At 33.3% G+C, this 18,798-nt stretch overlaps 1 protein-coding gene across 1 annotated transcript in view; it reads left to right on the top strand.

The window, feature by feature from the left end:
• Nucleotides 1-1,899: 1,899 nt before the first annotated feature.
• LOC102802886 (gamma-aminobutyric acid type B receptor subunit 2-like) overlaps nt 1,900-18,798 on the top strand; it is a 34,018-nt gene continuing 17,119 nt past the window's right edge. Inside the window, exon 1 of the mRNA XM_085505964.1 lies at nt 1,900-2,115. Coding sequence (XP_085362090.1) covers nt 1,900-2,115 — 216 coding nt within the window. The remainder of the gene's footprint in view (nt 2,116-18,798) is intronic.

Here is an 18,798-nt window from a genome sequence, read left to right as displayed (position 1 = left end):
TATAGTTAATGTAATACTGAGTACAATTGGAAAGGTAACACTATTTATTCCCAAGGCACTTAACATGGCAAAGGTATATGAATTATGTTAAAGGATTCTTTACATGTCACCATTCATAGTATATTATAACGTAAAATGTGTGAATCATTCTCGAATGTTTCGAGTAGTTATTTATTGGCTATAACATTAATTGATTTTGTAAAAATAAAAGTCTACGACTGCAGTAAAATCATTGATATGAGTTGACCTTAATATTATATGAATTTAAGAAACTGCCAAAATGTGTTAGCCGGAGTTAAAGACACATTGATATCACATGATCTCGTCGATATATGTAGGCTTAAAACACTGTCAGTAAATGATATACTTGGCGACAAATACCACTTAAAATACAAGGTCATCTAGGCTATTGACTTATCTCCAAATGACGTTGCATCGGTAAAAATCACATTATATCAATATGTTCTCAACATTCAGCAATTCGTTTTGCATATTAATCGAGATTATTGGGATAGACATTGGTACGACTTTTGTAAAATCAATAGTAGTTTCCGTATATAGTTGTTATATTTGCAAAATATATTCTACAAATTGAAGAATAGAAACTTGAACTAAGAGACGGAGATATTAGGGCACCCTTTGCATTATTGAAGAGCAGCATTAGATTTTTACTATACACTTTTGATCACACGTGGATTTCTTAGCAAATTGATATGATGATACAAACTACAACAAATACACAAAGGTCAAATCACGTATAAAACGATCTTTTGAACGAAAAAGCCATCAAAAATTACAATGAAAATTACAATTAAACTATTAAGCGGCAGTGAAATCCCGACGACGGGACTACTAATGAACCTTAATGGAACAAATAGAGTCGACCTTTATGATGTTAGTGCAAGGCAATTTTTCGATTTCAAAACATGACGACAGACAGAAATTATCATGTCGGGACGCTGTTTTAAAACACCCCTGGGGAGTTCATAGAAAATCGCTTTTCCGCAGACATTGGGAACTGTCTTCTTAATTGTAGCACTTTATAATTTCAAACGAAACAAGTACTAACCTCCGAAAAACTTGAGCTTGAAACAATTTTAGCTAAGAAAGGCAAAAATCGTTTATAAACGCATACCCTATGTATTAAATTACCTTCCAGTGTGAATCAGATTATTCATAGATGTTCAAAAGTATATAAATGGCAACTTAGTGCGTTCTCACTATGCTTGTTTGACAAAGGTGAGACTAAACTTTAGGTCACGAACACGACTTTGGAATCTACTACTGAACAATTGTTACCTAACACAGTATGCAATTATATTAGAACTATGAGTCTACAGTTCGAAAGACAACATGCTGTTATTGCAAAGAAATATTTAATATAGATATATGCATATGAAGATATGTTTAACAAACAAATGTTACATTTGCAATGAAATGGGAAATAATGTGACTGATTGAAAGAAGAAATTGAAACTCGCCTTATCGATGTTTTTTTGAGATTTGTTGATCCCGACTTATTTATTTACGGAACTGTCGAAGCGAGCTGTCTGTGCTCGTCGTAAGAGCGGTAATAAGTGAATTGCCAATGCACGGCTAGGGGTCCCATTTCAAGTGCGGGGTTTCACTATACACGCCTATTGGTTATATTTAAGTAAAATAATCATAAAATATATACAGTGTTGTGTTAATTTGCCATATATCCATGAAAAAATATTGATCTTAAAATGAATAATAATTAAGAAAAGATCCACCAGATTGAGACATACTGCGTACATGTTTCATTCTGTAGCTATTATTGTGTGGGCATGCGCTGTGAAGCTGGTCTCGGTAATGATAAATAGATAAACGGCGGGTTGGAAGATAATAATATTCTGCTCTCATTTCACAGACGTCAACATGCCACGGACCGTGTGCAGGTTTTTTAAACTGATGTGTTTCACTGCGCTTCTAACAGATGCCAAAGTACCGCTCTATATCGGTGGTTTCATGCCGTTCTCGGATGTCACATATGACAAACTGGTGACATCGGTGCATCGAGCGATCGAAGACATCAACTCATTCGAAGACATCCTGTCTGACTATGAACTCACAATGATTTGGAACTGGACTATGGTATAGTATTATTTATACTAACAATCGTGCACAATGTTATAACATTTATATATCCAATTATATTTTAGCATAATTTAAAATATCTAATGAAAGTATAAGTACAACACCGGTCACAGTATTTTGAATGCAAAACAAGATATAAAATATTGCAGAAATACACACATTTGATAGAATTCGTGTTTTTCCGAAAATCATGAATTGACTGTGAAGCATCCATAGAAAGGTTCACCGATTTGGTTGTGATGAGTAGTGAATGGAGTGGTATCTTTATATAATGTATTTCGGAAATGCCTTTAGGAAATAATGACACATTTGTGTACAGTTGGACATATTTTGTTTGTCTATTCTTTGAACAAGAAATATGAATATATTGCCCAGGACTGATAACTTCCAGTTACAACTATTCTATGAGTGAATAAGAATGGGATAATTTAATAAAATGTTAATTAAAAAGGACCGAATAAATGTGAACACATAATGTAAACTATCATTTCAAATGGTATACAGTGATTGGCAGTTCGACTCGGTCATGATCGATTTTCTGCAATTTCATTAGATATTTTTGGGGTGAAATGTCATACTAGTATATGTAATATAGTGCAGCAGTGTCATAAAAACGCAGCTATGTTTTGATGTTTTGAAGCGGTTGTGTTTTGATTTGTGTAAATTAGAAGTGACAAGTAAAAACTATTCGCAAAAGAATAATAAAGTGCTTATAGTGTTAAATTGAATAAAGATGTCCGTACGTTTTCTGTGGATGGGATGTATCATTGTCAGCAATTGCATATGATCGAATAAATGTGAACATTAAGTGAAAATAATTAACTTGCTAAATATGACGCAGTAATTTGCAGTGTATGTGGTCAATACCTCCACATCGTCTACATTTTTTCTTTGATTGGATGCGTTCATGCGATCAATGTAAAATAATTACACGCAATACACTTGAAGGCCAGAGGCAGTAAACTATATTTTGCCCATAATATGCAAACAATATAATCAATTTTATAGCCTGCGCGGTGATACAATTAAAATAGACCAAGTCCTATTGACTATATGACCATATATTTAAATGCGATTATAGTATTGCCATAGTTACTAAGTATGTAACTATGGAAATATGTTTATACCCAAGTTTTCAGGGAAAAGAGATATAGATTATTACAATCGTTTCTATTTTTGTTAATATTTATTTAGAAGATTAAGTTATCTGAGCATTTTAACAGTTGTTTCGCGGAATTCTTGAGGCTTATTTCCCGTAACAATAGTCTTTGGAATGAAGTTTCGATATCCGTATGCGTCGCCTGGCTCTAGGGATGTAGTCTGTAAAACGCCGGTTTCAGACTCGGTTTAATTGACTTGATCGTAATCTTGTGACAATAACCATAATACCTATTTGCCTATGTACAGTGAACACATGATTTAATTTGTGCAATGTTATTGTGAAGAAAATTTAATAATTTCTTCGTTAATGATTGCTAATTTATACAAGATTATGTGTTACGTAAAATAACTTCAATCAGCATTGAATGTAAATCCGTTGCAATTTGTCTGTACCAACGTGGTTATGTATGTAAACGTACGGTGGAATTATTTCGTCACAACTAGATTTGTGAAAATAAACTATAACAAGCGCATTGTGCATGATAAATTTTGATGAAGATGAATAACAATGTATTATAATATGTTTCTCTATTGTCCCTGCTTGATGTTTTTTATAAGTTTATAAGCGTTAAGCAAAACGTACGCACACGTTACAAAGATACGTCTACCATATGTTGTTTCACAGTGCTTGAACTATTACACCTATCTGTATTAAAGAGGTCACATGAAACCTTTTATATGAGGTAGGTAATTAATATACATGAATTTCAATCCTGAAGTAATTAGATCTGTGGATTATTAAAATCATCTATGTATATAATGTTATTGAAAGTTGATGAGTGGTACTCATTTATGCAAATTAGGTAATTCGCAAGCCCATAATTCAACTTTAATTAAACTATACATGTATATGGTTTACCCAAGAGCAGATATGTACTAAGTTTAATTGAAATCTAATGAGTGGTTTAGATATTGGTGGTTAATATGCAAATTAGGTACGAGAAACTAATGCCAATTATCTTAGATCATTTATGTATTAAGTTTTATTGAATTTTGTTAAAAGAGACTTTTTGAAAAAAAAGACCTTTTTAAAAGAATTTTTAAAATTGAGTAATCAATGTGCACATTTGGCTATTAATATACATGGACTTCATTCGAAAACTAATCAGGTCTTCGCTTGAAACTTAAAAAACAAGAAAAAATATTGAAATTTATATGCACATTACATAATTAAGATTTCAACCCAAAACTAGTCCTTGGTTGAACAAGCAAAAAAACCCACAATTGGTTAATTAATATGCAAATAATATTATTAATATGGTATCCACCGAAAACTAACCAGGTTTACACATTACCTCTAAGTAATAAGTTTCATTGCAATTGCAACTAGTAGCCATACTATTTTTATTTCAGTGTTACTGAAAATGGTAAATGACTAAAACAACAGAAATACATAGTCGTGTACCCAATTTTAATGAGCAAATAGGAGAGCATTATGTAGCTGTCATTTATTTCGAAAACATAATAGCTTCTATGTTGGTCGCATCAACATACTACATGCACAAGTTTCAAGGTAAGAAGATTACACATGATTGCCAAAAGACACCAAGTATAAAATGCATGTTCAGAGACAGAGTTCAAAAGTAGGCGAATTAATGACATGAAATTGTTCGTTATTAGTAGCTTACGGATATGTTGATATTCACGTAAGCTATCGGGCAGCTGGTGCATAAGCTCTGCCAACGTGTGCTGACCGATTACAGGCGTCACGGTGACGGACTTGTGATCAATAACATGACATAACGCCTTCATTTTAAAAGCAGTCGCATGTTTCCGTCATATATTCTAAACAGTATGTCCTAGCTTAACACACACCATGTATAAGTTATATGGTTTTGAAAAAGTTAAGAAGATTACACTAAATTGTATGTGGAATGTATATATAAAGAATGTGTGCGTTCAGAGATAATTAGTGCATGGATTGATTTTATTGAATAGCCCGAGTTGACTTTTTTTCGCATATGTTAACATGCTCATAAGCTGATGTAGTCATTTAAGTCGACGTGGCGTTTAGTACACTGACCGATTATAACTGTCCCGGTGATGTATGGCAGAATTAACACTTGTTAAAAAAATAATTTTTAACATAGATGACATATTGTAATTAAACAATCCATTTTCGTTTTTTAAAATGGCAAATTGTTGATCACATGCGTCTTGTGGATATCAGAGCTACGATCTGACAAATGTATTGTTCAATTAGATACTCAATAATATCCACGACTTTACGAAGATTATGATCATGGCAGTCAGTTGTATTACTAAACATATACTTGTGATACAACACACTATTAATTTGGTTGCTTGAGTCTTTATTATAGTACGGTCATATTTGTCCTCGGAAACATGATTATGATATACACTGATGAAGACGTTCTCGTCGCCATGGCGATAAGTAAACGTTATCTTCCAGTACGAGCCATTATTATAACGGATACCGAGCGCGGACGGCAAATTTTGCTCAGAATTGTGAACATGGGTTCCGTTACCACGGTAAACACATATTACCATATAGAGAGAACAACGACTCATGATATTCGAATACCCTTGAATGTTGTACTTCTATATTTGTGTTTTTCGTTTCTAGCGTACCGTGTATTGTGTAATACACGAGATATCGCGTCACGGTAACGTGGATGTTAGTATTCTGACGAGACGTCAAGCAACGAGTCAGAATATTTAAGTCACAAGCGAAACAGTGTGATATTACGGGCTTGTTATACAATAACCGTTGTGTAACAACTTTTTTTTATCATAAATGCTTTCAAAAACTATATGTTCTGTCGGACAAATAAAGATGATTCTATAGTAAGTTTCAATAATTCACTTGGAACTAAATGCCCCCGGTAGATGAGTGCACTGAAATCGTCAACAACACACAGACAAGCGCGTTCTCGGTGGAAGCTTAATTGCGGCCTTTCAATAGTGCTTCATAATCTCCCACCATCCCCCATACTGTACAACATACATTTACTACACGAATCCAAGGATCAGATGGCGAGATTGCATAAGAGAATGGAACTCTATTTGAGGGGCAGAAAAACAAGTAATTTTCGAACAGTCAGGTATAGTCAGTCAGTAAACCGTGTCGAGAAACAAGGTTTCCCACATGCAAGAGAAATAGAACGTTACAACATGCCTTGCCTCGTCTACGCGACCATAATTCTGCTTTGCTATTTTTAGTTTTGTGATTTAACTAGCAAACGGATACATGAGATAAAGAGACAGGACATCGTTTAGTTCGTAACCTCTTTTTATCATACCTAATTAACTTGGATAGTAATTGCCATTATCGCAAAAAAAAAACGGAACAAATGAGCATTACTACAGTAGTGACAAATCTGATATTGTAGAATCATATATTGTAATCATTATATATCATAGAGACTGTACATCGAATACGGAGATAATTATAGTTGCGACAGAATATACAATCAACGGTATTTTATTGATGAACATTAAAGATTAAAGATACAATATATTCATGTGTTTAAGTCACTAAAAATAAATAGTTATAAAACTATTCAGTTGAAAAAATGTAATACCACCGTTCGCGTTGACAATGGGAAGGAGACTCCTCAAGACTGTTTTGTACTTAAATATAGTATTAATTTATATCCCGTCCACTTTATTACTTTATTTTGACTCTTTTTCTCGCTACTTGCCAGAAAACCAAATAAATATATGTAAACATATACCATCAAAAACAGTAGCGGCCACGCTGGGCAACTACATTTTAAAACCGATTTTAACTTTTTGACTTGAGCCAAAAATAAAGGTAAACGTATATGCATAATTTCAGTACCGTATCTTGTCGGTCAGGATGTTTGAAACTTAAGTTTTCTCTCCTGGCGTTTAGCTAAAAAACTATACGCATTTTGGTAGATACACAGCCCATCACGGTAAATGAGCTAAAATCTTGAAAAATATCAAAATCCCTTATAAATAGGAAACTCTTATTGGACGAAATTATTATCTAGTTTCTGTATGCATGTATTAATATACATACAAAGGGGGCGTTCTAAAATATTAATAGTGTGAAAATAAAAGAACAAAGAACACTGTATAAGAGCTTCGCCTATCGTCGAACTTTCATTTATATCTTAAAACGCTCGGAATTCTATATTATGTTCTCATAAGTGAATACAATTTACATAATATGATCTCATATGTGATTAGTTCTGATGTTGATTTCTATGAACTCTATAACGTTATACGCAAACCATAAACCGATCTTCACACTGAGTCTAACACTTGGCCGATGTCGCTGCTAATCAGAACGGCGAATATCCATAACATTGATTACCCAGAGTTAGCGGGACCAGCGCAATGCAAACGTGACCTTGATAATAGGATTGTGTTCAAATAATAGAAGCTGACATTTTTGGAATAACATAATGTAATTGAAACACAAAATATAAGTATTAGAGGGATTACAAAAGAGGCTATAGTTAATATGGGCAGATGATTTGCTGGAGCCGTTGGTAAATTTATGTAATTGATTTTGCTGTGACAATGTATACATGTATGAACAATTATGTGAATATGGTGTTGTGTGTTATAGGAAGTAGGTGATGTCTTAAGTCTTTTGGATATGTCATTTGAATCAAGAGGGGGAGGTTAAAGTACTTGATCGGAAAGAATGATTATATTTGTTCTTTGGCAGTGACTGGCTTATTTGTACTTGACTGTGACCCACCCACCACTCGATTGTAATTTGGCCAGCTGCTATTAGACATCACTTAGCATGACTAGTTGGAAGACAACCATGTAAAAATAGTGTGAATAGAATAAACGTCTGTAGTGAACAAGGAAAAAATCAAGTTTTTATTTTTTATCTTAACCATCAATATACAACAAGTTTACAAAAAAATTTGAGTAAGAATAAAGTAAAAAGTTGAACCATTAGGAGATACAGGTGCTGGTTGAATTATCTCGCCTGGAAGAAAATGAAAAAACAAGTGGTAAAGATTATATATTGTAATGAATGATTTGAGTAAGGTGTTGAGTAGAGGAATGTTCAATAAGAAGAACATTGTTGAAATGTTTTGGAAATGATTGGACTTTCCATAAATAAAATCTTGAGGCACATTGTAAATAACTAGTGAGAGGATGCTGAAAGCACTACCGTGCATTCAAGCATCCTCTCAATGAAAACACAGGTTATGCACATTTACATTATAATGATGTAAATTAGTGTTGTAAACGGAGTGTCATGATTAAATCTGGTATGATGTGCATGGACCGACTCATGGTGCAAAAGCTGATAAGTGTTGACGGAAGACCCAAATGATAGGTATCACCAACGACCAATTTGGTATGGTAGTAGTCATATTGCCGAAAATACTATATCTTGTTGTTTTCAATAAGTATATGTGCAGCAACAATAAACTGTACAAAACCAGTAGTTAACTGTTTACAAGACAGTATTATAGACCCATATCATGCAAAGTTACAGGGTGTTGTACAAATATACCCCCTTACTTTTAGGCTATTGTATGTTCATCCAACTGTCCATTCAGAATGAATAAGAAATAAAGTAGGTGCAACGAGACTATATGGAATGTAATTGTACTTCATAGAGTTATCAATGATGATATCAATTCCATCAGACTGATAGAACCGGTAAAAGTAATGAATTTATCGCATGGCAATGGTAGTGTGTCATCTGACATATAACCGGAGTGAATTGACCATGTGCAAAAACAGCATTGTTGGTTTGTATAAGACAGCCCACACACATGCTATAAGGAGTAAACTCCTTGTATCACCAATGACAGGGCTGTAAATGAGTCTACATCAAACCAGAAACATAGAATGTAAATGCATGGACCTGTTTGTACAGAATCCCAGTTCATCCCTCATTATTTATGTGGATCATGTTAAAAAGATCTCAAACAATTATGAGACCAATGAAAAACAAATTTGGTGTTTCCAGTATTAGAGTAAAAAATATTGGGTAGTTAGGCAGGGATTTTATTATTTTAGATTTATTTTTTCCCCAACATGTTCAGTCTATATCAAGTACAATCATTTTAAACAATTGTTTTTATTTTACATGATATTAATATCAACTTTTGTTCATTTTAGAAAAAGGTAACTCATTTCCATTAAAATAAAATTAATAAAAAATGACAACACATATCATTGTTTAGCGTTGAGGTGAGTGGCATGAACTGTTGATCGGTGTTACCATCTCAAAAATGGCAGCTGGCAACAGAAAAACCTTCACTGATGTACATGTGTATGTAGTGAGCGCAAGGAATTGGCCCCTATCAGTTTCTGCCTAATAAATGACAGTTATTTACATTCCTGCTGTGGCCATTTACCTACAATAGCAACATCACAAGCATGATAAAAGCCCCCTGATGTACACATTGCAGCTCTTGCTGTTTCTTGCATTTGACAAAAATCCGCCTAAATCACAAGACACTTGTAGTGAGCCAAACAATGATCATGAAAAAGTAAGAATGAATACAGCCAGCCATGCCAATGTGGTGAATCAAATGCAATTTCTTGCATGCCTTTCTGCTCAATATTATACAGTGGGTGGTAGCCTATGCCGAATAATTAATGGTGTGGTCACAAATGATCATGAAGATTAATCATGATCACATACTTCATATACACTATAACATTACATTAATGGGCAAAGACTATAAATCATATCCATGCCCCTAGACATGGCTACATCCGAGGTCATCATTTTGCCAATGCCATTCTTGCATGTCATTATTGCTGGTTGCATAGACTAGACTATTAATGTACAAGTATTTACACATATCGGCCTTAATTGGTTTTAGATGCTATTTTATTGAGATGCATCGCGACAACTGTGGCCGTGAAGAACCGGTAGGTTAGGTAATTGTTACTAGTCGCACCGTGCACACACATATGAGTTCACAGGCCATAGGCCTAGTAAATCGCTGTCATCATTTATATACGATGCAATAATTATTTTTGGTCATTAGTTTCTCTGATTCATGACATCATGTGCCAATAAATCCTGAAAATTGGCTTTGCTAAGCGATGAGTCGTTTAGTACAAAACACTGAATGATCATAGCATGATTTGCAGAGTTTTAGAGGTAAAGCAATTGTTAAGAAAATATTAAAATTTGTGGAAAAGGGCAAAGGCTCTTACCTTAGTACAATGTCTGTACGGCGTCCTGGGCTGGCTGGCAAAATAATCACGTCATCGAAAGATGCGTGTACGCGTACTGTAGACAATTTCCATGACGCTGCATTGCATGCGTAGAGTCAATGTCACGATTTTTGCGTATCAATTTTTCTCCGCTTTTTTCAACAAATAATTCACTTTTTTCTCATGGGAAAACGTCGTCAATCTTATTTTATTAGCCTGAACTTTGTCTTGACAGCGCAAATTATACTCAAATAAACGTCTTTGGATGATTTCTGGCACCCAAAATTGATTCTCGACTCAGTCCTAATTACGCGTTTAGGAATGACCTGGTGATCCAAAATTGACCTCGAATGAAAATACTGCCGCCTACGGCGTTCCCGGGATCATTGCGTCAAGCCGCGTATCACTTCGTAGTATGTGTCTAGAGCATAATGACTATGAAGATTAACAAATTCATTCAAAATCAAGATAATATACATAACGATTACACCATATATCCCTATATCCTTACTTTAAAATCACTCTAAGTGTTTTATAATTAAAAACATTAGGTGTATTTCTAAAAATCGCAAATGAGTTATTTCACAACACTACTGTTTTATAATGTAACATTTTTACTTTTTACTTTAAGTGTTTATAAGCTTGGCCACTTAAAAAACACTGCAAAAACTATATAAGATGAAAACACTTGCAGCCAGTGTTTTATTGCAACATTTCAGGAATGTTTTTGTATCCAAAAGAAACACGTTTTGAAAAGAAAGTGTTTCCAGTAGGAACATGTATAAAAGTGTGTATATTATCACAACACTTTTACAAGTGATTCCATTAGACACAGATCACGACATATAGAAATGTGTATCAACCGAGGGCATGTTTTACATGTTTCACAACTCTTTGAAGAGTTATTTCACTAGAAATACATTATAACTTTGGGAAATATTAATCAGCTAAATGTATCAAATGATGCACGTTATGATCAAGCACTTTCCACTATTGTAAAGTATTCAAAGCATACAATAAACAAATTACTTAATCAAGTAAGTATTTATTCCTAAATATATACATTAATAAGGTAAGAGTATAACACTTAAAGTAACAGTCATATATAGTTATTTTAAGGATGTAGTAGAGGTTTTTTCTTTGAATATATACAATTTACTTTTTTCCACATTCTCTTATTCGAATATATGAAGCATGCATTTAACTAGAAAAACAATTGTAGAGATGGTTTAGGAGGGTATTACATTTTGCATAAATCTGAGATACAGTGTGTTTTATATTTTTTGTGATTTTTCACGCTTCAGTAAACATCGATATTTGGAGTTAGTCTAGAGAGTTGATCTCGACTCCCAGCTGCTCCACGATGGTAACTTTTGGCATAGGTATTCTCTGATAGCTGCTAATGAAATCTGGCAAAGATAGTTTGTCCGCCACTTTGACTTTAGAAAATACGACACAAAAACAACATTGACGATGTTTTTAAAAAGCGTTATGAGGTAAAAATCTAGGTCGCGCAACAGTAGACGAACTGGGAAATTAAACTCAAACCTTCTATAGTATCTCTGAATTTCTGTGGCCTTATTTCGGTTTCTTCGAAAAATATATAACTTGATGGGATTCAAAGAATACATTACTTCAGAAATGTGCTATGCAATTACAATGGCAATAACCTCTACTACATCCTTGAGTATTAATATGTCCTCGACTGATGTGCAGCTGAATAAGTGTGTTTACTGAAATTAAAACATTTCGAGTAGAACTGTAGATACAATACCAAATAATTGTGAACATTGAAACTTCAAAATAGATGAGTAACACAATGAAACAAACATGTTGTCTTGAATTCAGTCTCACCGGGTACATTAAATTCCTGGGAAAAACAACAAATAGAGAAAAATAATAAACAAAATCATTAATTAAACGTGCTCTTTGATAGCGTATTTCCCTCACTTCTAAGTGTTATATTTTGAAAACTATATTTACCTAACAAGAGTTCTTGCATAAAGAACAAAGAAACTGAACCAACATTAACCCATTATAACAGGACAACATTAATTCTCAATAATAGCGGTATTATCTTGTCCATTCCGATCTTATCTTTTAAAATTTATAATATATAAGTATAACATATCCAAAAATTAAGTGCATAATATTTAATTAATTAATTAATCATTATTGTTTCAAGCAATGCGATATTTGAATCGGAAATATGTGATTTAAAATATTATTGTTGTTATAAAATAAAAGCACATGTTATGTGAAAATAAAAATATGACCACACAGGAATTGATTTGCATATTCCTGTTAAATTTCTGCAATTTCTATGATTTTATTTGGTAACTCAGATCATGTATTTGGCGGATGTCAGCAAGGAAGTTATGCTGTATGGAATTCTCTGGTCCTGATAATGCATGAACACGAATTTATTCACTTATCCCGCCCATAATGAATGTAGGCGGCTGCAAATAGAAAAGCACTACACATAGAATTATAGCTATGACGAAAATAAATCACAGGGAATTGACGCATTGATAACAACACCATGCTTGTTTAATTTCATAGGTTATTAAACTGTTTCATAGTATGCACACGCGCAAAATATATGCATATAGCCGTTTATTATTGAAAATACCAAAATCAATAAATTTATCGCTACATGCTCAGTATGACTGTTGAAAATGATGACGTGTGTGCGCATTTTCTTTCCCAATATATATGCTCATACAGTCGATAATTAGCATTGTGTCTATTATAGATGCATGCCGTAGACGGCATACAAAAGTGTCTTGTATATGATCACTTATAGCCGGATATTGCATATGTGTTTGTTTTCTGTAGTGCTTCAAGATAAAACAGTTTGGAGGAAGAGTGTTTTAGTTACTCTATGAACTTGTGTATGAGTGGTTTACATAAACACTTATGAAACAAGCATAGTCAGTGTTTTTACATTGAAACATTGCTGGTGTGTATGTTTTAGGAAGTGCTTGAAGATAACAATTTGGAAGAAAAGTTATTAAGTTACTCTCATGAACATAAATGTGCTTTCTACATTAACATTTTACGAAACATTTATAGTCTGTGTTTTCGGTTGAAACATCGTTTGCATTTTTTACGTGTGAGAATGCTCAGATGTGATTGGAACTACAACTACCTTTCACCAAATGTGGAGTATCAAAATCCATAAGGCCACGAGAAATTTAATTCACCACGTGATTTCCTGTTGTATTTATATGTTGGTAAGACCGAATGAGCAGAAATAGAATTAATATTTCCACAACCTGGTGCTTGACATAAAACTATTTTCTGAAGGTAATTTCATAGCTATACGTTGATTTACCTCACCTTTGGTGATTGTTTAGTTGACAAATATACCATGATGTTTATTTACTAGTTTCCAGACTTTTAGCACAAATTGTTAATACTGTTTGCATGAAGCTGCATTAATTCATAAATGTCCTATCAATAAACACTTTAATGACATATTTATTTTATTTTGAAAAGTGTATTTTTGTGTGTTCACAGTGTGCTTAATTTTCATGAAAATGTAATTTAATAACTCCCAAAAAACACATCGTTCGAATGTTGTATTGAATACGCAATGACGTCAGATAATACATAACGTATTGATAAGTCTACGAACAGTCTTTGTTGGATGTCATGATAACCCTCTGTTTCAACTAGTTTAATAAATAGAAATATTGTGGTGAAATTAATTTGGCTTGAAATTGTGTTAATTAAATTGTGTTAATTAAATTGTTTTTTTTAAATGTTTGGGTTTAAAAAAAGATGTATTTGAAGCGATTAAACTGTAAAATACTTCCCCGTGAGATTAATATTATCTCTCTTACAAGTTGACGACGATGTCATGAAACACAAACAGAAATGCTGTCGTGGTTTTATAGTTCATTCTCTTGAGTAAATATACTTACATTTGTTCGATGTGATTTCCATAAGGAGTAAGGGCATCATCAATTCACAATTACCTAAAACGAGAACCAATCAACTATTGACTTTGGTATACTCAAACATATTTGATTGAACGAATGTTTGTTATTAGTACTATGATACCAAACGTTAACAATGTTGCCTAAGGGAATTATATCGGTGGTTTTACACTAATTGGGACATTTAGATGCAATTACTACACACGCTAATGAGGGATTATAATCAGCCGTCATATCAGTTAGTTTAAATGTAATCTGTGTCAAGAATTAATTCTTTAAATTTATGATTAGTATTTATAGAATTGCCATGCATAATCCCTACTCGTTTAGTGTCACTGACCGTATTAGCTATAACATGACAGTGTTTATCATTGTTTATGAAAGCTGTTGACACTCGATGAGATTGGTGAGACACTTAGTTAGCAATTGTCTATTAATACGATCCCTCGCTAGTATACTCTCTACATATAAACATTATTCAAACATACTAATTTACTGTTAATCGAGAAGTTCGTAAGTAATTAAAAAAATATTTGAATTTCTAACACAGAATGATTACGTTTTTATTTGTTTTTTGGCAAATTGCAAAGCTCGCGCATAATATTCGGCCAATTGTATTTAACTTAATGAAATTTTCAATTGAAACACGTAGAACCTGATCATAATAGTGACATGTGTTTCGGTAAGACGATTGATTGAATATACTCGACACAGAGCGCACCGTTTTGAAATTATATAAATACTCAGTTCATGAATGTGGAATGGTGTTGCTTTAATGACCAAGGTACTGTATAAAGTAAATTTACACCAAAATCACAGCCACGTGTTGAAACATATATACTTGTGACGACTAGCAACGCCAACTTAAACTCAATGAGCAAATAGCTTCTAACATTTTATTTCTACACATCTATTCGGTGTTAAATTGTTACACTTCTTTGACAACCTTTTAAACCTATGAGCACAATTAAACGATATTGATTATTACCTATGTGAAACAATGTATATGGTGTAAAAAGCATATCGTTGTTTTGGGGCACAATTTTTCGCAAATTATGTTTCTGATTTGAATTCTGATTTATTCAGAGCGAGCGTGGAGCGGACTGGGAAAACGTGGGATAAGTAATCTGAAAATCTGTTGTTGAATGTTATATTTAGCACTTTACAAAAACATCTCTGTGCAAGATTACTTTCGAATATTTTAAGACAAGATACATCATGTGTTTTTTTTGATAGGCAGAGTTTAAAAACTAAAAGTTACCTTATGTAAACATAATAGAAAGTAGAATATAAGATTTTAACGTATTTAATACATAGGGCTTTAGTGTAATACAACATGTTCAATATAGTCACTCTTACAGTTGAAAGTGATGAATAGCACATTGTCTTTTTAACTAGATTTAAACGATGATACTATATTTTTATTCGTAAATTTTAAAACAAAACCAGGTTAACGTCACAGTATATAAACAGCATTGCCTATACTATGCTGCTGTGAGTCTGTTTTCAAAAAAAAACAATTTACACAATCCACTGAAACATTAATATGGCGGCTGTGAACCCAGGCGCCTAAAGAAAATAGAACGCGACATACTGAACCAAGTTGCATAGAAAAGTATTCCACTCCCCTTTGATGTTTGCCACAATTTTCTAGATTACAATGTAATGTATGCCTAAAATATTAAAACTGTGTCATTCATTACAACAATAGACAACGTAACATGCAATTATCTCTTGCGAGTGAATTGTAATAGACAGTGTACACAAACAAAGATCCATATGAAATTAATTTCAATCTAGGTACATGCACCAAATATGCGCTTTTTGTAAAAACAAAATAAACAATAGAATGATTTATCTTTCCAGGTCTTCATAGTTATTCACTTGCATTACTTCCTGTATTAGCAGGACTTATGACTTTAAAGGAATTAAACGCACTAACAATGTTTTGATTGTAGTCACGGTAAACGGCCAATTTATTATTGTAGCAATGTCTGAAATAAGAGTCGAATAATAATTGTTGCTGTCATCTCGTCATAAGCTCGATATTCAAATAATCTTCAATAAAGGAAAGATGATCAAAAAATAGAAAAGCGTAGAATTTACCGCATTGATAGAAAAAGTAACATAAAACATGTTCTTAGTTCATTTATACCTGGATGAGTGTTTAGTGATTAAATAATATTACAGAACGCAAAGTCATCGCCCGACGTTTGTGGAGTATGACGTTATTTTCAAGAGTGATGCGATGTAACATATGGCCATATTCTCACGAGCAAAAAATAGATACAACGCCTCATCAAATTGTGGCTATTTCTGCCGAAAAAAAAGATGATTGCCAAACCATGTGACTGAATAATTTTATTAAATTAATTAATTAAATTAGTTTTCTTGTAACAAGCAATAAGAAAACAGTATGACCAAAACGATCTTGGGACCTAGAAACTTGACCAAAAACTATAGAATACTAAAAGCCTTGAACCCCGATTCCAGCTTTAGCAGACTGTCTTGAACCCTTTGCCATTGATACTTGATTGAAATGTACGGCACCATCTTTTGCATAATCTACCGTGACAATATCGAAATTACTATTATATGGACATGTAAAAATGTTTCTGTCGAAATTGAGTTGTGCATCAACTGCCACGAAAACTCAACATTAGAAATAACCATTTAATCTAATTTGCATATTGTTGTATTCAATACTAATACTATTTAGCAAGGCTATGGTTATGACTACCGCAATGTAATAACATATAATGTAAGTTCATGGTGCCGAATATTGAAACGGGGCGTGCTCACATCGCTCGAGTTCAACTGCCGAACAGGCGAAAACATAAATCAACAATATCCAATGTTTTTGCAAGATTTCGACGGATCGTTGAAATAATAATAATAATTCCGGACACTGTTTGTACGTGAGCCTTACACGTGGCGGAAACAGAAGTTTATTAAGTGAATTAACAACGCGTCAGAAATCGTTGCCAATAACGTGTCGTTGCAATTTTGTTTTAAGCATTTAAGGGCATATTAATGGAAATTAAAGGATTCGTGCTTGCTTCACTTTTCCTCTTTATCTGAACATCCTCTGTACTTGCTCTGTAATCGTACAATAATTGGCAGTACTTCGCCTTTATTTTGAAGATAATTTAAATATGAAATGTAGTGCCAAAATTTCTATATAATGTACTACTAATAATACATTACAAAACATTATTTGGTTTTAACGACTTCGCTGTGATCTATTGGGTACGCCTCCAAGACCCGTTGTAATTTTTTTTCCAATGGCGATTCATTCCTTTAACTTTAGTGTCACAGTTGAAGGCAGTAACAGTTTCCAAAGTACTGCTATGTTTTGTACTGCCTATGAAACCTTCACATTATGTTGATGTCCTGTTTATCTATAAAAAAGCGATTGGGATTATTGATTATCGCACTGGACTAATTAACACTTCTGGTATAATTGCCTGGAAACAAAATACAATATAAAACGATCTGAACGCTCTTTGCCTGAGAAACACACTAACTACCATGGTGTGTAAATTTCAAATGCAATAGACATAAACGCTTCAGGTAACTTATGCTTGAAAACTTTTCATCAACTGTGTAACCAATTCGTAAATAATGCCCAATGTCCAAATGTAAATAATCATATCTGACATAGTGTTGTAATGTTTTTGTTCGTTTTCGATCATGTTTTTATTATGTTCTACTAAAGTGGCAAAGCTCCGAAGAGTCAAAATTGCGTAGCCAACAAAGTCATAAGATATATATAAATATAACAAACCAGTTTAATTCTTCAATAAATGTTCATTCATTATATCTGTCGAAGGCATTAACGTGCCTGTTGTTGCTGATGTGGTGGTGTGTCACTACGTATATGATATATAATATAAACTCTACTAGGTCTTTGATCAATTTTAAATTAGGCCATTGAACATTACGCGCACATGACTTGCTGAATTGTAGTGTGACATTCAGTTTACAGTGTCGATCAAAGTCGTGTGCATACATAATACATAGTGTGTAAATACTTGATGTAACTGATGGACACTGTGGGTATTTTACAAAATGAATGATTTCCCCCCGAAAACCTATGTAATATCTTATCCCAGAGGGCTACAAATCTTTACTAATATGAGCTTTAACGCCAGTGTAGATGTTGATTATTATAAAACATTTACACAATTCGTCGAACGTTGAGGAAATGCGAATTAGAAAGATTAGTCTGCCTACATGTTATGGATATCTCTTCAACATGATATTGCTGTTAATATCACGAACCCACCTTTTACCTGAAATTATGTTCAATTATACGTAGAGTTTAATAGTTACGTAATAATTCGTCTGTACCTCACTATGGGTTAACCGTAATACATACAAACAAAATACGCACGTATATCCACATAATTTATAAAAGTCACACGTTAAT

This window comes from Saccoglossus kowalevskii, chromosome 12, assembly GCF_978046115.1.
Source record: "Saccoglossus kowalevskii chromosome 12, keSacKowa6.1, whole genome shotgun sequence".
In the NCBI taxonomy this organism is placed as follows: domain Eukaryota; kingdom Metazoa; phylum Hemichordata; class Enteropneusta; family Harrimaniidae; genus Saccoglossus; species Saccoglossus kowalevskii.
This window is presented reverse-complemented; position numbering and strand designations above follow the sequence as displayed.